Source organism: Ochotona curzoniae, unplaced genomic scaffold (genome assembly GCF_017591425.1).
Source record: "Ochotona curzoniae isolate NIBS_2020 unplaced genomic scaffold, NIBS_Ocur_1.0 contig_66, whole genome shotgun sequence".
In the NCBI taxonomy this organism is placed as follows: Eukaryota; Metazoa; Chordata; class Mammalia; order Lagomorpha; family Ochotonidae; genus Ochotona; species Ochotona curzoniae.
This window is the reverse complement of record NW_024466512.1, coordinates 21,515,951-21,536,698: the sequence shown is the minus strand read 5'-3', so window position 1 is coordinate 21,536,698 and position 20,748 is coordinate 21,515,951. Positions and strand designations below refer to the sequence as shown.

The window sequence follows — 20,748 nt, the reverse complement described above, 5'->3', positions numbered from 1 at the left end:
TTATAAAAATTCAGGGTTAGAACTGGCGCCCATAGAGGATCCCGGTGTGCTGAAGGCCAGGACTTTAACCACTATGCTATCACGCCAGGCCTTCATCTGTAATTTTTTTAAAGATTCATTTTATGTTTATTTGAAAGAGTCAGATGGGCTCGGACAGCAGCTTAGTGGTTGGAGTCCTCGCCTTGCATGCGCCAGGATCCCATATGGATACCGGTTCTAATCCCAGCAGCCCTGTTTCCCTTCCAGCTCCCTGCTTGTGGCCTGGGAAAGCAGTTGAGGACAGCCCAAAGCCTTGGGACCCTGCACCCGCATAGGAGACCTGGAGGAGGCTACAGGCTCCTGGCTTCGGATCGGCACAGCTCCAGACACTGTGGCCAATTGGGGAGCGAATAATTCGAGAAAGATCTTCCTTTCTGTCTCTCATCTTCTCTGTATATGTGACATTATGATAACAATAAAATGAATCAAGGAAGGAAGGAAAGAGAGAAAGAGAGAAAGAGAGAAAGAGGAAAAGAGAGAAAGAAAGAAACAAACAAACAAACAAACAAAGAGTGAGTCACAGACAAGACAGAGAGACAGGTCTTCCATCCACCAATTCTATCAGTTCACTCCCCAAATGCCACAATGACTAGCACTGAGCTGATCTGAAGGCAGGAGACAGGAGTTTCTCCCACATGAGTGCAAGGGCCCAAGAACTTGAACCATTTTCCACTACTTCCTCAGGCCGTAAGCAGGAAGCTGCATCAAAAGTAGAGCATCTGGAAGTAACCTATGTAGGATGCTGGCTCCATGGGCAGAGGCAGCAGCTTAATCTCTAAGTCATGGCACTAGCCCCTGTAAGGTTTTTTGTTATTTTTATACATTTTTTTAAAAGATTTATTTTATTTTCATTGCAAAGTCATATACAAAAAGGAGAAACACAGAAGATCTTCCATCCCATGTCCCCAAGTGACAGCAACAGCCAGTGCTGCACCGATCCAAAGCCAGGAGTCAGGAACTTCCTCCAGGTCTCCCATGCAAGTGCAAGGTCCCAAGGATTTGAGCTGTCCTCAACTGCTTTCCCAGGCCACAAGCATGGAGGTGGATGGGAAGCGGGGCTGCCGGGATTAGAACCGGTGCTCATATGGGATCCCAGTGTGTTCAAGGAGAGGGCTTTAGCTGCTAGGTCATGGCACCGGGTCCCCGTTACTTTTATTTTAATATTTATTTATTTATTTATTTATTTATTTATTTATTTATTTATTTGAAAGGCGGGGTTACAGAGAAGAAGAGATAAACAAAGATAGGCAATCTCCCATCCTCTGGTTTGCTCCCCAAATGGCTGCAACGGCCAGAGTTGGGCCAGGCCAAAGCCAGGAACCTGGAGCTTCCTCTGGGTCTCCCATGTGGGCGCAGGGTCCCATGGCTAAGGCCCGTCTGCCACTGCTTTCCCAGGTGCAATATCAAGGAACCAGATTGGAAGTGGAATAGCTGGGACAAATGGCATGTATAAGTAATGGGGTGAAGTCTCACACAGTGCTGGTCTGTGCTGCCTGCAACATGACTGATGCCTTTGTGCAGAGTAGTGGCACTGTTTATTCCACCCACTCACTAGTTACTCAGTGGGCATCTGTTATCAGAGCCACTGCTGCAATGTCCCAATTTGTATTCAAACAATCCTGAATTATGGCCCCAAAGTTCAAATGCATCAGAGCTAGCAATTCAGATATGCTCAAGAAAAGCTGAAAGTACTTTTTTTTTTAGTAAAAAGGTGAAAGTTCTCAACTTTTCATGGACAGGTATGCACTGGAAAAAAAAAGTAGTGTGTATAAAGCTTAGTAATATCTGCAATCTTGGGCATCCATTGGGTGTTTTGGAGCATATGCCCTGGGCCTGGCGCGGTGGCCTAGCAGCTAAAGTCTTCACCTTGCACACGTCAAGATCCCATATAGGTGCTGGTTCTAATTCCAGCAGCCTCACTTACCATAATCAAGGACAACCCAAGGCCTTAGGACCCTGCACCCACTGGAAGGAGCTCCTGGCTCCTGCCTTTGCGGTCACTTGGGGAGTGAATCGGATGGAAGATCTTCCTCTCTGTCTCTCCTATCTGTATAGCTAATTTTGCAATAAAAATAAATAGATCTTAAAAAAAAAAAAAAGAAAAGAAAAGAACATATGCCCTGCAGATAAGATAGACCACTATACAAGTAAGGGTTTAAGAGACAAGGAAGGAGTAACTCTCCACTTTCTACATTTGGATAACCAAGAAACCCTGTCTTTTCTACTATTTGAAATGTCTACGGTGATGCCAAAGCAACATCATAGAGGATGGCCTACCAATAGTGCCAGAGTCACTGCATATCCACTTAGGAAAAAAATGAACTCTTAATTCACATCACCCATGAAAAGTAATTTAAAATAGATCATAAGTATAAACATAGAATCTAAGACTATAAAGCTATCAGAAGAAAATATACAGACACAGGTCTCTGGGGGATTGGTAAAGGTTTTAACCACACAGAAAGCAGTAACACAAGAGGAAAGTCCAATAGATCAGCCTTAATAAAAAGTAAACATTTTTGCTAGCCACTTGAATATATTGCCGCAATCTGGTAGAAAATGCTCAGAAAATTTTTACCTGGCAAAAGGCCTATATCCAGACAAAGAAATTCTTCTACATGTTCATAAATTTTTTGAAGGCTAATAAGGAGTCATCATACATTGTTGATGAGAAAGCAAAATGGTACATTCATTTTAGGAAAAGATCTGACAGTTTATTTAAAATCTCAATATACACCTGCTCTATAGCCTAGTAATTACCAAAAGTATATGTCCACAAAAAGACTTACCCAACAATGTTCACAGAGACTTCAGTTACAATAGCCAAAAGGTTTAAACAGCCCAGGCATCCATCAATAGGAAAATGAGGAAACACACATGTTCATATAATAGAGTATTATCCAGCCACAAAAAGTCTTACAAAGGAAAGCAAATGAATCACAAAAGCATCACGTTGAGTAAAACAAACAAGGGTCCATATACATGACTTCATTTACATAAAGTCTGAGAATAACTAATCCATGGTGAAAAAAAAAAAGATGATTACCACCAGAGGAGGTCATGGGGAGACAAGAAAGGAACAATAAGAACATTCTGGGGTCGTATTCTACATTTAAATTTTGAAGGAGTTTGGGTTTTACAAGGGTGCATGCATGTCAAAAGGCATTAAACGAAGACATGCATGTCCCATGTTAATATTGGGTACCTGAGTTCAGTTCCCATTCTCTCTCCCAATTCCAAGTCACTCATAAGGTAGCAAGTGGTGGCTTGAGTGGTGGGTCCCTGACACCCATATGGGGTTTAAATTTTTAGTTCCCAATAGGTCTGGCCATCCAAAGCACTTAGGAAGTAAACTAACAAGTGGGAGGGTTTATTCCCTCTCTTTTTCCATCCTCTGCTTCTCAAACAATATCTTTTTTAAAAGTACTAAATGAAACTAGAAACTAAGTGAAACTAGAAACCAGGATGAAGCACAGGTCATGCCAAGCTAGGCTCTTGCACCTACTGGTCTGCATGAGCCAGGAACGCTAAGCCACAGTGTGTAAAGCAAGGGCCGGGACAGATGAGGGGCTGTGCCAAGCTGAGTCAGAGCAACCACTGGCATGCACGTGATCTATGGCTGGGAACAGGCCCAGTTGGGGAGCCTAGGGGTGGAGCCTAACTGGGTGGAGGTTCCTCATGCACCAAGGAGCATGAGGCTGGAATGGGGGCTGAGTTCTGATCAGGATACGGTTATAGTCTCACTTAGCACAAGTGTGGATTGGGACTGGACGCACCAAGCTGGGCTAGCCTCCAACACCATCTGGTGCTCTGGAGGGCCAGGGTAGATATGAGATGGACTAGGCAAGGTCTCAGCCCCTACTGAGCCATGTGTGAGCTGTATGTGGGTATGGACGAGCCGTGGCTGGGCTGAAACATCCAATAGTAAGAATCAGATTGGGTTGAAGGCCAGTCAGGAAAAGCCACTGTTCCTGCTAGGATAGTAGGTAAACTGAGTAGGACTGGCTCATGGACCCCCTGGTATGTGTGAAATCTGACATTGGGAGAGGTTCTGATGGAGGAGCCTGGGCAACTCCTCTGGCAGGACACAGACCCTGCAGGTAAGCGCAAGAAGCATGGAAGGAAACAGCCCAGAACAGGCCATGGAAAATTTTCCACTGGCATACTTTTGGCATGGGTTGGGGGCAGACCAGGCTGAATCAGTTCACATCATCCACTGGCAAATCTGAGTACCAGAACAGAGTGTGGGTTGAGCCAAGTTCAGTTGCGACAAAAACCAGTGCACATTACAGAATGCCAAGGTGAGATGACCTGTACCAGATGTGGCTGCAGCACCCAACCAGCACACGTGAGAACCAGGAGGGAGGGGGCCGGAGATGGCAGATGGAATATGGGGAAGCTCCCCTGCTGGACAGCTACCTCCAACTGGAGAGCGTGAGCTGGGATGGGGGCAGACCAGACTAGGCAGGGCTACAATACCTGTGGGCCTCAAGTGCAAAATATCAGGGAAAAGCCAGGCTGGGCTGACTCTTCCTACTGTTGCTAGCATAAATCAGAGTGGGTGAGGGTTGGTTGGGCTTCGCTGCAGTATCAACTGGCAGATGCTAGCACAGGGGGCTAATTCTGTCAAGTTAAACAGCAGAACCACCTGGAGAGTGATGATCCAGGAGTGGGAGTGGCCTAGGAGAGAAATCATGAGCTCCTTCCTCTTGGGTTACCACCCCACTGGAGGGCACGAAAACCAGGACAGGGGCTGGGGTAGCTAAACAGAAAGGCACCCAACAGCATGTGTGAGGGCTGGATAGTCAGGCTCTTTGGGTTGAACTAGGCTTCAATGTCCATTGACATGTATGAGAGCTGAATGGGATGTGGGACAGACTGGACTAGTCTGCTGCACACACCAGCAAACCAGGATAGAGGGCTGGCCTGGTGGGGGTTATAGTGGAGCTCCCGCTGGTTTATGTGAGGGCCGAGTGTGTGCTAGGCAGAACCAGGATGGACTGTAACACCCATTGGTTCATATAGAAGACAGAGCTGGAAACAGAACTGACCCAGCAATTGCAACCACCAGCTGATTAGGGCAATGGACTGCGGCGGGCCCTGTACTTGCTAGTACATACAAGAAATCTGGTCTGGGAACACCTCAAAGTCACTTTGGGGATCTCTCCAATCTAACCACCGGACTCAGAACCCTAATCATGAAAAGCTGGAGGACAGAACAAGTCAATCAACCACCTCAGCCATATGTTGAAGTGAAAAACTGGGCAAACAGAGACTCTAAGATGGACTATATCAATCAGTGGATTCTTCAACAACCTCATCGTGCTTAGAATGGCGAGACTGGCAGCAATTCATAATGGTTGAACTATCAAAACCACTGGAGCAAGACTCTCGGAGCATGCTCCACATCAGGGACCTGGAATAGGTGGGAGACTGGGTGGGGCTTTTCCCTTAAAATCCCCCTTTACCTCAGATACATGAAGGAATCAATATGGAAATAATAGTCTTAACCCACTCTCCTGTAGCCCTTCAACCTTTTTTTTTTAAAAGACTTATTTTATTTCTATTGGAAAGGCAGATATACAGAGAGGAAGATCTTCCGTCAGATGATTCACTCCCCAGGCTGCCGCAACAGCTGGAGCTGAGCCAATCCAAAGCCAGGAGCCTCTTCTAGGTCTCCTACACGGGTGCAGGGACCCAAGGCTTTGGGCCGTCCTCGACTGCTTTCCCAGGCCACAGGCAGGGAGCTGGAAGGGAAGCGGGGCTGCTGGGATTAGAACCGGCACCCATATGGGATCCCAGGCATGCAAGGCGAGGACCTTAACCACTGCACCATCGTGCCGGACCCAGCCCTTGAACCTTTTTACCCTAATTAAACATGTAAAGATTGTCAAAAATATAATTAAAAAATGGAAAAAGAAAAAAATTTGTGTCTCCATAAATGACAGCTCAAAAGATATAAACTGATAATGATGCTGCTCTAGGAAGGGAGCGATTTTTAAAATGCATCACAAAATTGTTGAGTTATGCATTTGTAGTTACCTTTAACTCAATAGGTTAAAGAAACAGGTTATAGAAAAGGTATAAAGGGCCCAGTACAATAGCGTAGTGGCTAAAGTCCTCATCTTGAACCCTCTGGGATCCCATATGTGCGCCAGTTCTATTCCCGGCAGCCCACTTCCCATCCAGCTCCCTGCCTGTGACCTGGGAATGCAGTCGAGGACGGCCCAAAGTCTTGGGACCCTTCACCCACATGGGAGACCTAGAAGAAGCTCCTGGCTCCTGGCTCCTGGCTTTGGATTGGCTCAGCTCCAGCTGTTGCGGCTGCTTGGGGAGTGAACTATCGGGCAGAAGATCTTCCTCTCTGTCTCTCGCCCTTGCTGTATATCTGCCTTTCCAATAAAAATAAATAAGTCTTTTAAAAAAGGAATAAGGTATAAAGTGCAGATAATCCCAGTAAACTACACCAACTGTCCATTTCTTCACCTATGAAACAAGGATAACACCTCACACAACTGCAGTTTTAAATGTAAGACTTAAAATACAGGGCCTAGAGCAGTAGTCTAGTAGCTAAAGTCCTCACCTTGCATGTATCAGGGTCCCTTATGGACGCTGGTTTTATCCCAGCTGCTCTACTTCCCACTCAGCTGCCTGTTTGTGGCCTGGGAAAGCAGGTGAGGATGGCCCAAAATCTTGGGACCCTGCACCCACATGGGAGACCAAGGGGAAGCTCCTGGCTCTTGGCTTCAAATCAGCTTAGCTTAGCCACTGTGGCCATTTGGGGAATGAACCAGCAGATGGAAGACCTTTTCTCCTGTATCTCCTCTATGCAAATCTGCCTTCTCAATAAAAGAAATCTTAAGAAAAAAATACAGTATAAGCTATAAATCACTACAAAAAGTCTCCTTACTTGAACATAAATATTTATAATAGTCAATATCCATTGTTTTGGCCTTAAACCTACACCATGACTAAAATTAATAATCATTTCCTTTTGCTCTAATTAATTTAGTCACAACTATTCAAAGTCATTCCTCTAATAGAAAACGTTTGTCATCTTTCAGGCTTCATGAGTGGGACTTGGGTAAGCACATGTTAAGGTTAAAATTTCAATTCAATTTTTCCAATGCGTGAACATGATCCCTAGCTTCACACTACTAGAAAGCAACCTGCACTACCAGATGCAGAGAGATTTAGGCCAAAATAGCTCCCTTGTCAACTGTTTCCCGAAAATTCCTCCTAGATATAAAAGAAATAATTTATAGGTATATCACCCCTTTTGAGTTAGACCTAAATTGATGGTGGAGGTGAGAGTAAAGATGGAATATTCTGGATCATAGCAGGAAAAGACAAGGGAAAAGAAGAGCCTACTTCCTAACTTGGCATAAAGACAATACCTCTACCATCACTACCGCCGCTGACACTTTACTAAGGGTCCCAGACTTCCTGGAGGGCTCCATCACAGCAGCAAGAAATTTCCAAAGTTGAACTTTACAGGCTGCTACCAAACAGCAGGTATAGGCATCTTCTCAGATAAACATCACTGCTGCTTCAAATCCAATTTCAACTTAAAAAAATGTGAATGGTTTTGACCTGAAAAGTATCATTTTATTAAAAACAACCTAACAGTTCAGCTTTATAATCCCTTTTATTCAATCATCTTGAATGGGTCAATTCTCTTACTGGCATCAAAACTGCCTCTATATTTTTATTGACTTTAGCACAAGAAAAATCCAGAGAAATTAAGAAATCTCCTATTCTGAAAACAGGTGTCTCCCTCCCTGGGCTGGATGAAGGTGGGGAAGGGCTGCCTCTGTCCTACCACAGGAGGTCCCATCCAACAAGGCAGATAAAAAAGTGCGTGGAAAGACCTTGGAACTCAATAAGGACTCTGACTCCTCCAGTTGATCATCTCTCCTGTACAGTTACTGATGGGAAGTGAGGGTGTTCCCCTCAAAAACTGATTAGTGCCCTGGAAATAAATTTCTTGGTGGCTGTTAATGCACAGAGGTATCTCAGACCTGGCAGGTGGACTTGGCTGAAGTGCCATTTTCCCAGCCCTCTCTCTCCTGCCTCCGGCTCATTTTTCCACTCTGGCCCTCCCTCTCAGCTTTCTGGCACTTACTCACCGGCAGAGTCTGACTGCATTCCTGAGCACAGGCTCTATTTTAAACAAAAACAACACAAAATGCATCCATAGTCAATTATCAGGCCCCTGAAAATCTTGGTGAGTCCACAGGGATAGCAGAAATTCATCTAGGTAGTTATCTAGAATGTTCCTTCATTTCCCCTCTCCTTGTTCACACCCCAAAACCGTAAGCAAATAAATAAAACTAGTCTGGAAGAAAATGGCTTAGGGGCAGCAGGGGGGATGTGCGGGTGCATGGGAGAGGCCTTAAACAACATAATCTCTTAGATCAGAAAACCTGCGAACACAGATCAACTTCCCTCCGTGTAACATCTTGAATGCCACCAAAGCTATCTCACAGCACACCTGGCATAGTTTCATTAAGCACAGCTTTCGCTGACTTGGAAATTCAGGAAATAAGTTATCTGTCCACAGGAGTAGAACAAGACCATGTCAAAGGGTACCAGGACAAGGAGTGGAGACAGAGAAATACAAAATGATATGTAGGGGGCTTGAATTTTAACTTAGCCACTGTTTCTTAGTTTCTTCAACCTTTTTCTTTTCCAAAAGGTAGATTTCACCTTCCCCATATTGCTTGTACTCCCTAAGTCTTCTAACAATGCCAAGAAATTGGTTTTAATGTACATTTTTTTTTATTTTTAAAAGATTTATTCATTTTTTATTGCAAAGTCAGATATATAGAGAGGAGAGACAGAGAGGAAGATCTGCCAACCGATGGTTCACTCCCCAAGTGACCACAACAGCCGGTGCTGTGCTGATCCAAAGCCAGGAGCCAGGAACTTCCTCCAGGTCTCCCATGCGGGTGCAGGGTCCCAAGACTTTGGGCCATCCTCGACTGCTTTCCCAGGCCACAGGCAGGGAGCTGTATGGAAAATGGAGCTGCCCAGATTAGAACCAGTGCCCATATGGGATCCCAGTGCGTTCAGGCGAGGAATTTAGCCGCTAGGCCACCAGGCCAGGCCAATGTACAAATATTTAAGCACCATGAGAAGCTTCTAACCTGATTTACACCAAATTCAAATTGAATACTCAAACAATTTCAGCAGCAGAGGTTTATAATTAAGGTCCCTTCCCCCCCCCCCCCAAAAAAGAGAACATTATATTATTTTGCCCTCTGGTCTGGGAATGGGAAACAGCCCTGACGGAGAGAGTGAGGTGAGATTGTGGGAAACACAGCAGTGCCATGAGAGGATCATGTAGAGTGAAGCTGGGAGCTAACCGAACCAGCCCTCACCTCCCTTGAGCAACTCCAAGCGGCAGCCCATTTGACCGATTCCTAGTCTCACCTTTCCCGCTCTACACTATGCATCTGGCCTTCAGCCAAATCCATCTGTCTGCATTTATCCCTGTACCTGCACCTTTGCCTCTATTGCCAGCACCACCTATTTTTTCCCTTCTTCTTGGAACTTGACAAATTCACTCATTTTCAAGATCCAGCTAAAGCCACTACTTCCCTAACTCCTCTAAGCATTGCTCTCCACATCATCTGGACTTAGATGAGACTTCCATAAACCTACACATTTCTAGCTTTTCACAGCTATACATCTTTCTCTGTCCAATTTTAGCCATAAATTCTAGGGATCAAATCTTCAACCTCTAGTGCTTCTAAAAGTGGTTACCAACCAGCATTGTGCAGACCAGTGTTAGACTAAGAACCCTGAATAAGCATGTCATCAAATTGTGAAGTATTTGTAGAATTTCTTTGTTTGACAAACAATTCTATACTTTTCAGGATTAGGCTTTTAATACATCCCGTATTTGAGCACCAAGTTAGGCTCCTATCTCTGCCTGTAATTCCAGCTCCCTGCTGACACATACCCTAACAGACAGCAGGTAAAGTAGTTGGGGTCCCTGACACCCAAATCCTGTTTGTTAAGCCCAGAATTGAGTTCCTAGCTCTAAGCTTCAGCCTGGCCCAGTCCCAGATGATGTGTGCATTTGGGGAGTGAATGAGAAGAGAGATCTCTTTGTCTCTCTTTTTCTCTATCACTTGGTCTTTTAAATAAATTCCTAGGTCCACACTTCCACAGGAATTGCGCTCAGATACTAAGTCATAACATGGCCTGTGGGACAAGAGGGAGGCTGAATGTTCAGAGGAAAAATGTATGAGCTTTACCTCAAAAGATGTAAAAGAACAAGTTCAGGGTGAAACAGAACTATGCAAGCAGTAACAAATCAGAGGGTGAGTAAGTAAAAAGCATAAAAAATCATGGCAAGGCTTTCAATTTCCTGACACGGCCTGGTGGCATGGTCTAGTGGCTAAAGTCCTCGCCTTGCACCCTCTGGGATCCCATATGGGCGCCAGTTCTAATCCCAGCAGCTCCACTTCCCTTCCAGCTCTCTGCTTGTGGCCTGGGAAGGCAGTCAAGGATGGCCCAAAGTCTTGGGACCCTGTACCCGTGTGGGAGACCCGGAAAGAAGTTCTTGGTTCCCGGCTTCGGATCGACACAGCACTGGCAGTTATGGTCACTTGGGAGTGAATCATCAGATGGAAGATCTTCCTCTCTATCTCTCCTCCTCTCTGTATATCTGCCTTGTCAATAAAAATAAATAAATCTTTTAAAAATTATCTATTTTTAATGGAAAGGCAGATTTACAGAAAGAAAGAGAAACAGAGATCTTCCATCCACTGGCTCACTCCCCGAGAAGGCTCATCTGGTTTCTGGCTTCAGATCAGCTCAACTCTAGCCATTGCAGGTGCAGGATTCCAAGGCTTCAGGGCTAGCCTCTGCTGCTTGCCAAGGCCACAAGCAGGCAGCTGGATGGAAAGTGGAGCAGCTGGGACACGAACTAGCACCTATATGGGATCCCGGTGCTTGTAAGGGGAGGATTAACCAATTAAATCACTGTGCCAAGTCCCGGGGGCAGGGGGAAAGATTTATGATCAAAACACTTTGTAAAGTGCTGACTGAACCAACAGCGCTGGTCAGTGCCATTAGTTTACCAATGAGCATTATGATTCCTCAACAGAGATGTGGTACACAACATTGCCCACACCCACCTGGTTACAGAATTCGTTTATCAAGAAATCTCATAACACCTCTTTTGGAAAGGCTAATCTGCGGGTCTTCTGAAAATAAACAACAGCAAGAAAGACACCATTACTCTCTTTGTAAACAAGCTTTCCTCCAAGTGATGTGATTTGCAAATTAGGCTATAGCAGACTTGGGCTGGACTTAATCCTTCCACCTTCAGAATGACTTGTCCCTAGACTCCCCATGTCAAATGTGAGCAATAATGTGTCTGTTGTGTTTCCCAGAGTTGTTGTTGTTCTTGTTGTTAGTTTTAATTTGAAGCTATATTCCATATTAATCACTCAAACAGATTCCCAACCCAAGTGGCCAAAATTCCTAGTGCCCTCCCCACACAGATGAAGCGATGGAAAGAACAGGAATCAAATGCCACCCAGCAAGTTTTTACATCTCCAGTTTCTAGACCATTATGATAAAGTCAAACTGTAACCAAGATAAGAGCTGAATGATGGCTCTCCCCTAGCAGTTCAGTTCTGAAGGGAGTCCCCTCTGAAGGAATACAAACCACTGTTATTGGAATCTTGCTTCACCTTCTCAATATTGCCTTTCTAAAGGGAAGTCCAAAGAAACATGGGAGGTCAGAGCTGGGATTACAGTGAAGAAAGAAAAGAATACTCAAAGACTATTCCCCTTTCTCTAAAGAGAAGAAACTTATTGCAGAGTTAGTGAGCAGGGGAAATAGCATTCCTTTCAGTAAATAGCCTTCCAGGAAAAGTATCCAGCATATTTACTATAAAACAATTTAATTTCCCTGTCCCATCACCTGCCACCCCATCCCCATTCTTCCCTCCCCACACCACCCCATCCCCCCCAAAAAACCACAGATTGTGGATTTCCTCTCATTCTTGGCAGAGTTACCAGAAGAAATATAATACCCCCTTCGGACTGCTCCCAACAGCTGCTGGAGCAAGAGGGGGAGCTGGGGACATCCCTGCAAAGCTGCCTCTAAAAATGACGCTTCCCCCTTCGAAACCACACAACCAGTGAGAATAAGACTTCTTTCTCCACTTTTCTAAAGCAAGAGGAGGCCACAACAACAACAGGGCCTACTTGTCCAAAATGTTTGCCTCCAGCCCATTTTTCTCCGCCTAACGCTGAGAAGTCCCTATATAGTAAGCTACTACTCCAGGTTTTCCCTAATATGAATTCCTTGAAACAATCCTCTACAACTCCTACATCCAAAGATTTTTTTCAAGTTAGGATTCTTATCATATGCCTACTCAATGTCATTTTCTTGCCTCTACCCACCTGCCCCACTTTATACATACACAAACTCCCTTTCAGGTCAGCAGCCTGAAAATTTTAGAAATAAAAACAAAACAAAAAATCTGTAAATTAATTCAATAATGGTACTCCTGTATTTCTGATCTTTATCCCTTATCCAGTGTTATTGTACAGTAAATGCTCTCAACTCTGTCTTGAAAAGCCTCTACCACTAAGTAACAGAAAGACATCCAGTTAGCCTTCAGCCAATAGCCTCTCAGCTGAGACCACCAACAAAGAAGTTCACGAATGTCAACTAGGGGCACAGGCAATAGCTCTCCTTGCCAGGAGAGACCGGACAGCACTTCCAGCATCATTCCCAAAAGGTGACAGCCGGAGCTAAGTGAAGACCGTGAAAACTGTACAAAATCTGGTAGAGAAAATATAATGTAAGGAATGATTTGGAATCAGGGCAGAAGAAGGCGGAGGGATGAACTGGCTGACCCCAAATGTCTTTTCCATCTCTAACTCCTATGATTCTTTGACCTCCAATTTTGTGCTGTGGACAAGGAATGGAAAGTCAACAGACGTGGTGATGTTTTGAAAGAGCTTGGCAGTCTGCTCTTGTCATTTAGTGGCCTTGGCATGTATTTTTTAAGGTGTCTCTAAGCCCTGTCTTCATTTCACAGTTGTCACCTTTCCCAGCAATTTGAGCTCATGTCAAATACCAAAAAGAAGGAGGAAAAGAAAGAATGTGCTGGCAATTAATTGTGGGCTAAAGAGGGGCAAGCACAGGGACCCATTGGGTGGCCCAGACTTCCAGGGAGGGCGATGTGGACAGTATGGATAAGCTGAAGAACTAATCCAGAGTTGAGACAGGGTAGTCAACTTTCTGCCAAGAAGTAAAATCTTCAGGTAGTCTGATACTAAGCTTTAGGTACAGCTTGAGCTTCTGAGTGACTCAGGATTCATGAACATACTGTTAGCACAACCATCTTTCTTCTGGCCATCACAACTGGTATTTTGATTCTGTTCAAATTTCAGCAAGACTGCTGAATAGGAAGATCTTTCCCTCAGGAATAAGCTAAATCTTTGGATTTTCAAACTCTTCTGATGGTAGACATACCTGAGAAAAATGAAAAAGCTTAGCAAAAATCACTTTCTGTGGACCAAATTAGGGGGCATGTCAATTTCCATTGAAAATTCAAAACCAAATTTTCTCCTCCTTTATTCAAACAATTGATTGAACCTTGATTTTCAACTGTTATGGAGCCTAGCATCAACAATGGTCTACCCCAGTCTAGTCTAACCTAATTCAATGCCAGAGTCAAGTACTCACTCAAAGGTAATTCATTTCTATGTAAAATACTCAAGTAATTTTTCTAAAGTAAGTAGGCTTCTTCAGTGACCTCACTGTTGGATGAGTTTTAGCAGCTCAAGGACAATCTTTACCTAAGCTGAAAGTTCTACACAGAAAACTGAGGATAGGAAGCAATGAATTATTTTCTAGCATTTCATTCCAGTACGAATTCATACAGGTTGTGAAATCTTTGCGTTTCTCTATGAGTCTGCTTTAAAAACTAGGAAAGGAAACTCATTCTCAACCTAAACTCACTCAAGTTGTACCAGACTGGAAATGACATAAACAGTTTCTACATTCTCACAGTTGTAGAGTGGAAGACTTTTTCCACTCTTCTAGTTTGCATCTGGAGTTAGTAAGTGCACTCAACCATTTCCTGCTTCCAGGGGTGTATTGTTCTATTTACCTTAAGCATGTAAACTGAACTTTACTTTTATTAACTCACAGAAATCATGACAAATAAGGTTTTGCAAAATGGCTGAACACAATAAGTACATCCATACATGAAAGCTTTCAATGAGCTGAAGTAAATCAGAAAGGTGGGTGGGAAAGCCGAGGCTACTTTGAGTGGCTAATTGTTTTCTGAAGAGCACAGTTTAGTCTTTAAATGTAACCAGTCAGCGATGCCATCTTCATTCACAGGGAATGAAACTTTATGCTTTCTGGGCCAAAAAAAAAAAATGCTCTTAGGAGCAATCATTTTAAAACAAACAAACACAACTCTGCTTATCTGTGTCTATCTCACCACTCTGGACGTTAATCATCACTGAAATAGATACCCCACTCCCCCAGGCTCAAAGAGCTCCAAGGCTACAGGCCGTGGCCTGGAGGAATGAACATACATGCCAGGGCAAACACAGCAGGAGCCTCACACCCTAAACACCTATTGTTAATTCCAGGCAAATCTATCACAGGCAAAGGCAAAAACACCAAGGGCTGTTTAACATAAAACTCTGACTGAAAGTGTGTAATATTTAATTGGGGATAAAATAATGGCAGAATGGTAAAAGTTGCTTTTTTTTTTTTAAGATTAATCTATTTTTGTTGCAAAGTCAGATATATAGAGAGGAGGAGAGATAGAGAAGAAACTAGCCGGGAACTAGCCGATCCCAAGCCAGGAGCCCAGAGTCTCACCCAGGTCTCCCTCACCAGTGCAGGAACCCAAGACTTCCAGCCATCCTCTACTGCCCTCCCAGGCCACAAGAAGGGAGCTGGATGAGAAGCAGGGCCGCTGGGACTAGAACCGGCACCGATACAGCCTCCCAGCGCATGCAAGGCAAGGACCTCAGCTACCAGGCTATTATGCCGGGCCCAAAAGTTAGGTTTAAAAATAGATTTATAGGCATGGATAGGTTCTTTTCTTATCATCTTTCATTCTTGCTAATTTTCAATATCAGAATTTGCAAGTAGCCTCTCAACTCTTCTCCCATCACACACTCTGCTTCTTTCATCCAATCTGCATTATAAACTGACCAGAGATGGTTTTCACTGTCCCATTCCTGTATGCTTAAATATGTTAGTCCCTCATCCCACTCTAGGGGAAACTTAAAAGACCACCGTAGGAAACAATCCCTCGACTTTTATTAGTAATATTATTATTATTATTATAGTCAAGGCAGTTCTATTCCCCCTAGGCTTCACAAAAACTTTTAAAAGAAAACTGATTTCAAATCAGATGATTGACTGCAACTATCTTCCTGTTCCCTTTAAAAAAAAAAAAAAGAAAGAAAAAAAGAAAAGCTCAGGACACCTACTAGTATTCATTGTTTGGGCGAGAGGCCTAATGGGAAGCAAATTATTTGTTTCTGGTTTTAAAGTGGCCAGAATGCCTTCAAGCACAAGCATAAGACCATTAACAAATCACAAGGAACCAAAGCAGTTCATCTTACTCAACAAAGCTATGATCAGTTAGGAATAGCCAAACTAAACGGGGCTTGCCCTGGGCCGGAAGGTCAGTAAACCTTAGCAGTTTGTGTTTCTAAGACTCAAGAGGCTCTTCAGGCAGTGCACACCCTAAGTCTACAGGTTCTGCTGTCAAGTTCCTGAAAACATTCAGGACAGGTGAGACAAACTGAGCAGCCAGAGGAGTTTCCACCGCCTGTCTTGAGGCAGCACCTCCAACTCCAACCATCCCCACTTTTGCTCTCTAGGGACGAAACAACAGGAGAAGCTAAGCAATCAAAATTCCACTTTGCAGCTATTAACTGAGTGCCTCTGTGCCCTGAATATGCCTAGCACTCTGCACTCAGGTCTCATTTGACTGGGTAACGTTATTCTCATTTTTTATGGATGAGAAAACCCAGGGCCAGGCACGATACACAGCTTCTGATAAAATCAAGTTTTGTGCTGCATCTATAAGAACGGATCCAGTGTGCAATAAATAAACTCAGGGCAAAAACAACAGCCCTGCCACTATCCAGGCAACCATACTGTTTCTGAAACCTTGAGAGGACTTCCCCTCCCCACCCCAGGGGTGATAACCACCTCCCTCAGCAACTTAAGTCTCTGCAGCTGTCCAGAAACAGACCACACTGGCAAGCAGTGTCTCCACCTGCTGTAACAGCGTAACTTCTTCCTCAACCAAGAACACCAGAGCAGTGACCCTGCTCTTTATCAAATGCTGCGGTAAAACAACTTTCCAAGAACGCTGAAGATCCCACACGTTAGGGCACAGGTGAGAAACCAAAACACACGTGTCTAATAAATAATAAAGCCAGAGTAGCACTTGGCAATCTCAACACACTTTACACTACAAACTAATTTCATTTTGTTACTAACATTGCTACAGAACACAGACTCACACTTTCTATCTTTTAGGACATATCAACAGGAAAGAAAAATAAACAACGTAGTCACTCATTCAGTCTCCATAAAGTGAGAGAAAAAGCAGTTTTGGGTTCCAGTCATTTTAATCAAATTCTTTTCTATGTCAACTGGTAAAATTCTTTGAAAGAATTAGTCTTGCAAGAACAGACAAAACACTATCTTGGCAAGTGAAAAGACTGCACACTCATAAAATCCCAGTGGATCATATCATCAGCAAAATCATACTAGATTTAATAGTCACAATGAATAGGTTAAGAATTTATAAAAGATTCACATAATGAATGCTTTAATAATATTCAACCAGAAAATACTGAGGAAACAACTATATTTGTAATAAAAACAAACTACAAATGTATTCAGAAGGGTATAGGAAAAAAATGCAACAACAGGTATGTCAAAGGAACAAACTGGAGAGTGCTGATATAGATCCAATGCACATACATGTATATAGACCTAATATACCGCAAAGTCAGCATTCTAAACCAAAAGCAAAGAGACGAATTAACACAAGGCGTAATGATACCTAGGTAGCCATTTGGGTGGAAAAAGAAGTTGAATTCACCTCATGAAGCAAAAGAAAATTGATACTACTGAAAATATTAACTATTTAAAGATAAAATTATAAGAAAACTATTGTGAAATCAAAGAGAAGATTTGCCAGGTCTGTGGAGAAATTACAAATTTCTCAGATATGGACAAGAGGGAAAAAAAATTCCACAAAAGATTGCAAGATTCTAACAGATGAAAGTGAAAAACTTTCATAAGATAAAATACAGTAAGAGGGATTGACAGGGAAAAATATTTGCTTTAAAGATAATAGGCAAGGGCTTGATACCTTTGATCCCCAGGTTTCCAACTTAATAAAACAAAAGCACCAAGACTCCAATAATAAATGGGCAAAGAGCAGAAACAATCTTACAAGTCGACCAGTAGACCAAATACCATGGCAAAACATTCACCTCCACCAGTGGTAAAAAGAGATACAAAACAATACAATTTAGAATGGCAAATACAATTTGCCACTAAAATAGCAAAGACAGTTTTAATTGTTACATAAAGTTGGTTCTCTCTTTACCGGTAAACTGTAACTTAATACAGCACCATTACAAAAGAGAATCTTTGATCCAGAAAAGCCCACCTTGAGATTTTACCCTAAAGAACTAATTCAAAGACATATGTCAAATGGTACGTGACTTACATTTCAACAAGTCACATGCCATTAGCCTAAAGTGCATTATTCATTATGCACCTATGTTTTCTGTCAGGGTCAGTAAGAGTAACTATGGTGGAGGAAGGTGTGCGATTGAAAATTTAAACATAGGCCACTTGGCACAACAGTGAACACTTGTGACACCCACATCCCATACCACAGTGCTTGGGTTCAAGTCCTGGCTCTGCATCCCACTCCAGCTTCCAGTTAACCAGCACCCTGCAAAGCAGAGGTGATGGTTCAAGTTGTATGTGTCTCTGCCACCCACATGAGACCCGGACTGAGCTTCCCAGGCTTCTTGCTTCAACCTGACACCGTGAACTAGAGAATGAACTAACAGACATTGGGTTGCTCTGCGTGACTTTTTTTTTGCCTTTTAAATAAACTGAAAACTTTTTACAAGTTTTAAACAGAGGCCAGCATCATGGAATTAACAGAATAAACAGTCACTTTCAACACTCCAATAGTATTCCAGTCCACCTACTGGCTGTTCTGCTTCCAATCCAACTTCCTACTACCATGCCTGAGGGGTGCTGACTCAAGTACTTGTTTTCCTGCCATCCAAGGGTGAGACTCAATGAGGTTTCTGGCTACTGGCTGCTGCCTAGCCCAGCCCCGGCTGGTGTGGCCATTTGGGGAATGAACTAGCAAATAGAAGATCTCTTTGTCACTCTGCCTTTTGAACAAATATTTTTTTAAAAAAAAACACAATCTTAAGTGTTTAAGCAAAACTAGTTACCCAGAGATGATGATATTGTGGCTTTTCTATATTTTAAAAAACCTTCTGTAGTGTTACTATACTGTACTAGAACTGCTTTTCAAAACACGAGTTTCCTTGGGAGCAGCAAGGTACAATCTCAAAGCTTTTACTCCCTCAAGTCCATACATTTTTGCCTTTCCTTTAAAAAAAAAAAAAAACATAATAATTAACTTGAAAGGCAGAGAAGAGAGACAGAGAAGAAATTTTCCATCCGCTGCTCTCTCCAAATGGCCAAAAAGGGTGGAGGTTGTGCCAGGAGCCAGCTGCTCCCTCTGGGGTCCCCATGTGAATGCAGGGAGCAGGATCAGAAATGGATCAGCTGGTATTCTGAGGGCCACAACGGGCTGCTACAGCACTCACTATGCCAAAGTGCCGGTCCTAACGTAACCAGCTTATGTGGTTCAAGAATGTTCCCCACCGACAGGCTCGAGGCCTACCAGAGCCAGGCCCAACTGCAATAGCAAGGCTCCTTCGCAGCCTGGACCCTCCCTTGCTCATGTTCTGCCTTACGACGGAGTCATGAACTAGGGTTATCCCTGGCACAAAAAGCTTTCTTCCCTTTCCTCCTCGTTTAATTTGATCTGAGATAACATTTGCGAAACGTTTTTGTTAAGCCACATTGGGTGGACCTGAACTTGGAGGTGCCCGTCTGGCCTCTATGGCGCTGGGGCAGCCGAATGCCCGCCAAGGCGCAGGTACAAGCGGTACAAGCGGGTGGGGGAGAGCTAAAGATGGTTAACTGCAAGCAGCCGCCTACAGGGGAGGTGCTGGCCTAAGGATGCTACTGGGGAGGCCTTGGTCAGAAGCAAAGCTTGAGGGGGATGGGGGAAGCCTGGGCCTGGGAGTGCGAAAACAACTCTGCGGCCCAGCAGGCCGTCGCGGAGCCCCGCCCTTTCCCAGGACGCAGGCCCGCCCGGGGCGGGAAGCTGGCGGACCAGCGGGCGCTTACAGGTCGGTGCCGAGCCGGGTGAAGCCGGAGTTGAGTGAGGCCCGGGCTATCCGGCGCCAGAGCAAGTCGCAGCTGGTGAAGCGCCGCAGCCAGCGGCACACCTGGGCCAGGCGGCCGAGGGCCCGCATGTCCAGGTAGGAGCAGATGAGCAGCAGCAGCTCCTCCGGCAGGCGCCACAGCGCGGGCCCCGCAGTCGGGCGCGCGGTCGGCGGGCTAGCGGCCGCCTCTTCCTCAACTACCGCCGCCATGGCGACACCGCCCCAAGCCTGACACTCTCGTCTCGATGCTCTGCCCGGCCTGGTAGCTTCCCGCCGCCCAGGCCGGACCCTCCACTCGTCCTTCCCATCGTCTCTTCCTGGTGCCTTTTTCCTGGCCCCTGCTCTCGCTCCTTCCTCCACGCTTCCGCCGCCCTGTCCTCCTTCCGCCCGGCCTGCCCTCGCTGCCGCCTCAGCCCCCAGCTCCACCGCCTCCTTCGCTCTCGGCGGCCCCGGCTTCCCTTCCGCCCCGCTTCCTCTTCCGCCGCACCCTGCGCCCGCTTTTCCTTTCTCCTTCCCCTTCCTTCGTTTTCCCTTCACAACCCTCTCTTCCTGCAGTTTTCTCGCCTGCCCGCCCTCGCCCTCGTCCTCTCCCGGCCCGACGTTCCCGGGGGGCCCCAAGCCACCCTGGCTGCCCATGAGCGGCAGCGGGGCGGGCCCGACGCGGAGCCCAGCCGCCGCCGCCGCCGCCGCCGCTACCGCTGCGGTCCCGGGAGGAGGCGACACCATGTCGGACCGGGTCACATGGGGCGGTGCGGGCCCAGACTTGGGCCCGCCCCTCACACCTGCGGCGGCGGAGCCACTTGGGGTGCGGGCTGAGGCCGGGGCGAGGACAGTCCTGACACGCACCCACCCCCCGCACCAGCGCCCCCGAGGCGCTGCGTGGAAAGTCTTGGTGTGCCTTGATTCCAGCTGCTGTGAGCCCGGCTTCGGGAAGCAGGTGGTTGGAAGCCCTGCCCTCAAGCAGTACCTAGTTGGATGTCTTTCCTGTCTAGGGAGCTTTCCTCTTCCTCGGGAGACTCCTGATCTCCGCAGGCCATAGCTTCAGAAACAGCAGCCCCTAATTCCGGCTTCTCACACAGGCTATGAAACAAGGTCCCGGCAGTGAACTTGCATGTTAGACGTAATTTGGGAGGTCTCACCTTCCTAAGTCTTGAGTCCCCAACGCGCAACATAGTCATGTGT

At 45.3% G+C, this 20,748-nt stretch overlaps 1 protein-coding gene across 2 annotated transcripts in view; it reads right to left on the bottom strand.

Annotated features, from left to right (window-relative positions):
* FBXW4 (F-box and WD repeat domain containing 4) overlaps positions 1-20,413 on the bottom strand; it is a 90,377-nt gene extending 69,964 nt beyond the window's left edge. Inside the window, exon 1 of one of the 2 annotated variants that reach the window (XM_040992271.1) lies at positions 20,349-20,413. Coding sequence is in view for 1 of the 2 variants with exons in the window: in XM_040992270.1 (XP_040848204.1) it covers positions 19,529-20,202 (674 nt within the window). In the remaining variant the exon portion in view is untranslated. Of the gene's footprint in view, positions 1-19,528; positions 20,208-20,348 lie in introns of those variants that run through there. The other variant, XM_040992270.1, reaches the window with a different exon arrangement.
* Between the last annotated feature and the right edge of the window lie 335 nt (positions 20,414-20,748).